We start from the raw sequence: 2,862 nt of genomic DNA, 5'->3' as shown, positions 1-2,862 counted from the left end.
TAGCTTATGAGCCCAGTAACAGCAATGCTGGGTCAAAGGGTATGCACAGTTTGATAACTTTTTGGGCATAGTTCCAAATTGCTCTCCAGAATGGCTAGATTCTAGAAAGTTAAATTAATTGTAACAAATAACTTTGCCAAGAAAACCCCAAATGAGGCAACAAAGAGCTTGACACAAAGGAAAGAAATGCACAACAAGAAAGATACAAAGAAGCACACCAAAAGCTAGAATTCATTTCACATTTTTATTGAATGGAGTTAAAGATAAGTTAACAGTAATTCAAGTGACATAGGAGTGGAATGGCTTGAAATCAATGGCTTTTGAAGAACTTTGATAAATTCTAGGAAGACTATCAAAGCCACATCCTCGTGTGTTGTTATTTTTTTTTTAAATACTGAAAAAGAATTACTATGTTTTGAAATATCATAAGCAGAATCCACTGCCAATCAGAAGGCACAACATACTTGGGAAGAGTCCTCTTCAGCTTGCAGGGTGAAAGGCAAGCCATCTAGAAGTTGGTGATGCTCCTTGTCTTGCAGGGGAAGTTTGGAAATGGAAAAACACCAGCCAGGGAGCCTAGTGGTGGGCTGAGAATTCCTCCTTGTTGGAATGCTCAGAGAGATGATAGCAGCAAGAACAAAGATGAGAATCCAGTGCACAGAGAGTCATGGGAGCAGGCTTTGTTCCTGGAAGTGGGAGGCCAGGAGAAAACATGGGTCTAACAGGGGCTACAAATGAAATATCAGGTAACTGATAAATAAGAGAACTCTGCAGAACATTGTAAAAGGCCAGAGTGCCAAATTTGTATTCCAAGTATACTCCAATCCTGGGAATAGGATTTTTCAGTTTGTGGTTCAGTGATCCAGGATAAGATTGCAAATAGTGTCCATCTTCCTTCTTGACACATCTCAGGAAAAAGACAGAGGCATATTTCATTATTCTCCCGGGACTTTTTATCCTCAAGTAGGTTGTATGAATCCCCAGTGTCCACTGAGGCAGCTGTGTCACATCCACCTCCCAGTACTGTATGCCTGAGGAGAAGGCCTGCTGAGCAAGGACCATGTGAAGATCAGAGTCATCACCATGTGGGCTGTCTACCTGCCAGCCTTCTCCAGCTCTTACACTCTTCAGATCCTCAGCCACAATCAGGCAAGGACTGGCTGATGCGGGATCCAACCTGATGTCCACTCTGAATTGGTTGAGGATCTCTATCATGCCAAAGATAGGACACACTCTCACCTCTGGGTTGAGAGCCTTGGCCCTTTGGGACAATGCTGACTTGATCCTTTCCAGCAACTCCTTGACATCCCGGAGCAGATCCAGATTGGGTTGGGAGTCTGCTTCCTGTAGATCTAGCATGAGGTCCTGAAGGGTGCTGCTTTCCTGGGATAGTGTCTCCTTCTTGTTCTTATTTTCTTGATCCATCCTTTGCAGATAATGATATAACTCATCCCGCATGAGGGAATCCCATTCCCGGTATTCTCTGCTGATCATCTTCTCCCAGTCAATAACAGATTTCTTTTCCTCAACAAGAAGTTTCTTAGTTTCCTTAAAGTACTTCTGTAAGCATCTTTGCAGGTGCTGCATCTTCTTCCTGGAATTGGACACAGCTTCTTCTACAGGACAGTGCCTGTGAGCCCCATGCTCTGGGGCTTGACAACATCTTAGACAGAGCACGGTCTGGTCGTCTTCACAAAAGTACTCCAAGACTTCTTTGTGAATGGCACAGCGCCTCTGTCCTCCAGTACTCTGTAACAGCTGGGACCTGAGCTGTGTGCCCAGTTTAGTCAGCTCTGCTAGGCTCCCATTGACTAATGGGAAGCCTCTGACCTGAGACACTTGCCTGCATTCAGGGCAAGAGAAAGCTGTAACTGCTGTGCTTGGGAGACATGCTCGGCCAAAGCTGTGCCCACACCCGATGGTGACTGGCTCACAGAAGTACTTCCAACAGATGGGACACGTGATCTTGTTCTGCAATTGCTGCAGCATTTCCACAGCAGCAGCAGCCATTCTCTTCTCTCTACTTGCTTCTGTTCTGCAGCAGCTGAGATGAAGAGCCTTCACTTCTATTCAAAGCAGTGCTTCTGAGCAGAAGAGGGCTCTCCTTTTATAGCAGGTAGCCCCACCCCTCTAGAGCCTCCCTGGCAAGGTGTGAATTCCCCTGTCCCAGAATTCTGAAGTTCTACCTGAGAACTCTTCCCAGTTGACAGAGCCCTGAGGACCTCAGAGTTCACACTTTTAGTTGGCTCCTTTGAATGTTTGGATTTCACCATCCTGCAGCTTTGTGGCTGTCTGTAAGGAAGAGCTTTCTTTCCTTACCCAGCCTTACCCAATCAGTTCTGAGAAGCTCCAAAAGTCCTGTGCATTTCTCCCTTCAATCTACTTTTGGAAAGTCACAGAATTTAAGATTAAAAATGGATCTGCATGGCCATTTAGTTCAAGGAGCCCACACCCATGATGAGGGCCATCTCCAGGATCCAAGAAGTGGTATTCCTTCTCTGTTGGATCTACAGTGGCATACTTATTACTTCTTCTCTATTGCATTTTTCTCTCAGTTAAGTGTCTTCTTCCTCCTTATTCCATTCTTTCCACAGTTGTCAATTAACCTTCCACAAGCAATCTGAGGATTGAAACTGTCTAAAAAAGTGTAACAGAAAAACTGATTTGCTTCTTATTTTAAACAACAGACTACCTTTTTTATAAACAGTTCAACATACAAAGCACATTAATTGAATTTTTTCGTTTATCATTTTAAATTAGTAGAACAAGACATTAAAGTGTCAACAACTTATCTGGAAAATTAATTTCCTTTCCCTAATCCTACCTTTCCTTCACAAATGGTGCACCTAGAGGACAGGGTCT

At 43.9% G+C, this 2,862-nt stretch overlaps 1 protein-coding gene across 1 annotated transcript; it reads right to left on the bottom strand.

Moving 5' to 3' along the window:
• Positions 1-665: 665 nt before the first annotated feature.
• LOC141562408 (tripartite motif-containing protein 51-like) lies at positions 666-2,010 on the bottom strand. Its single transcript, XM_074302450.1, has 2 exons — positions 1,009-2,010; positions 666-686 (listed from the first exon to the last, which is right to left on the bottom strand). The coding sequence occupies exons 1-2, from the start codon at positions 2,008-2,010 to the stop codon at positions 666-668; spliced, it is 1,023 nt and encodes a 340-aa protein (XP_074158551.1).
• Positions 2,011-2,862: the final 852 nt, after the last annotated feature.

The sequence above is a fragment of the Sminthopsis crassicaudata genome, chromosome 3 (assembly GCF_048593235.1).
Source record: "Sminthopsis crassicaudata isolate SCR6 chromosome 3, ASM4859323v1, whole genome shotgun sequence".
Lineage (NCBI taxonomy): Eukaryota > Metazoa > Chordata > Mammalia > Dasyuromorphia > Dasyuridae > Sminthopsis > Sminthopsis crassicaudata.
The sequence above is the reverse complement of the archived record's forward strand: the minus strand, read 5'-3'. Positions and strand labels throughout refer to the sequence as shown.

Bases quoted from the DNA above. Each gene is read 5' to 3' on its own strand.
- LOC141562408 (XM_074302450.1), bottom strand. From the start codon at position 2,010: ATGGCTGCTGCTGCTGTGGAAATGCTGCAGCAATTGCAGAACAAGATC. The intron at 687-1,008 runs GTGACACAGCTG...TCCCACTTCCAG, and splicing joins TACAGTACTGGGAGGTGGAT to GAACAAAGCCTGCTCCCATG.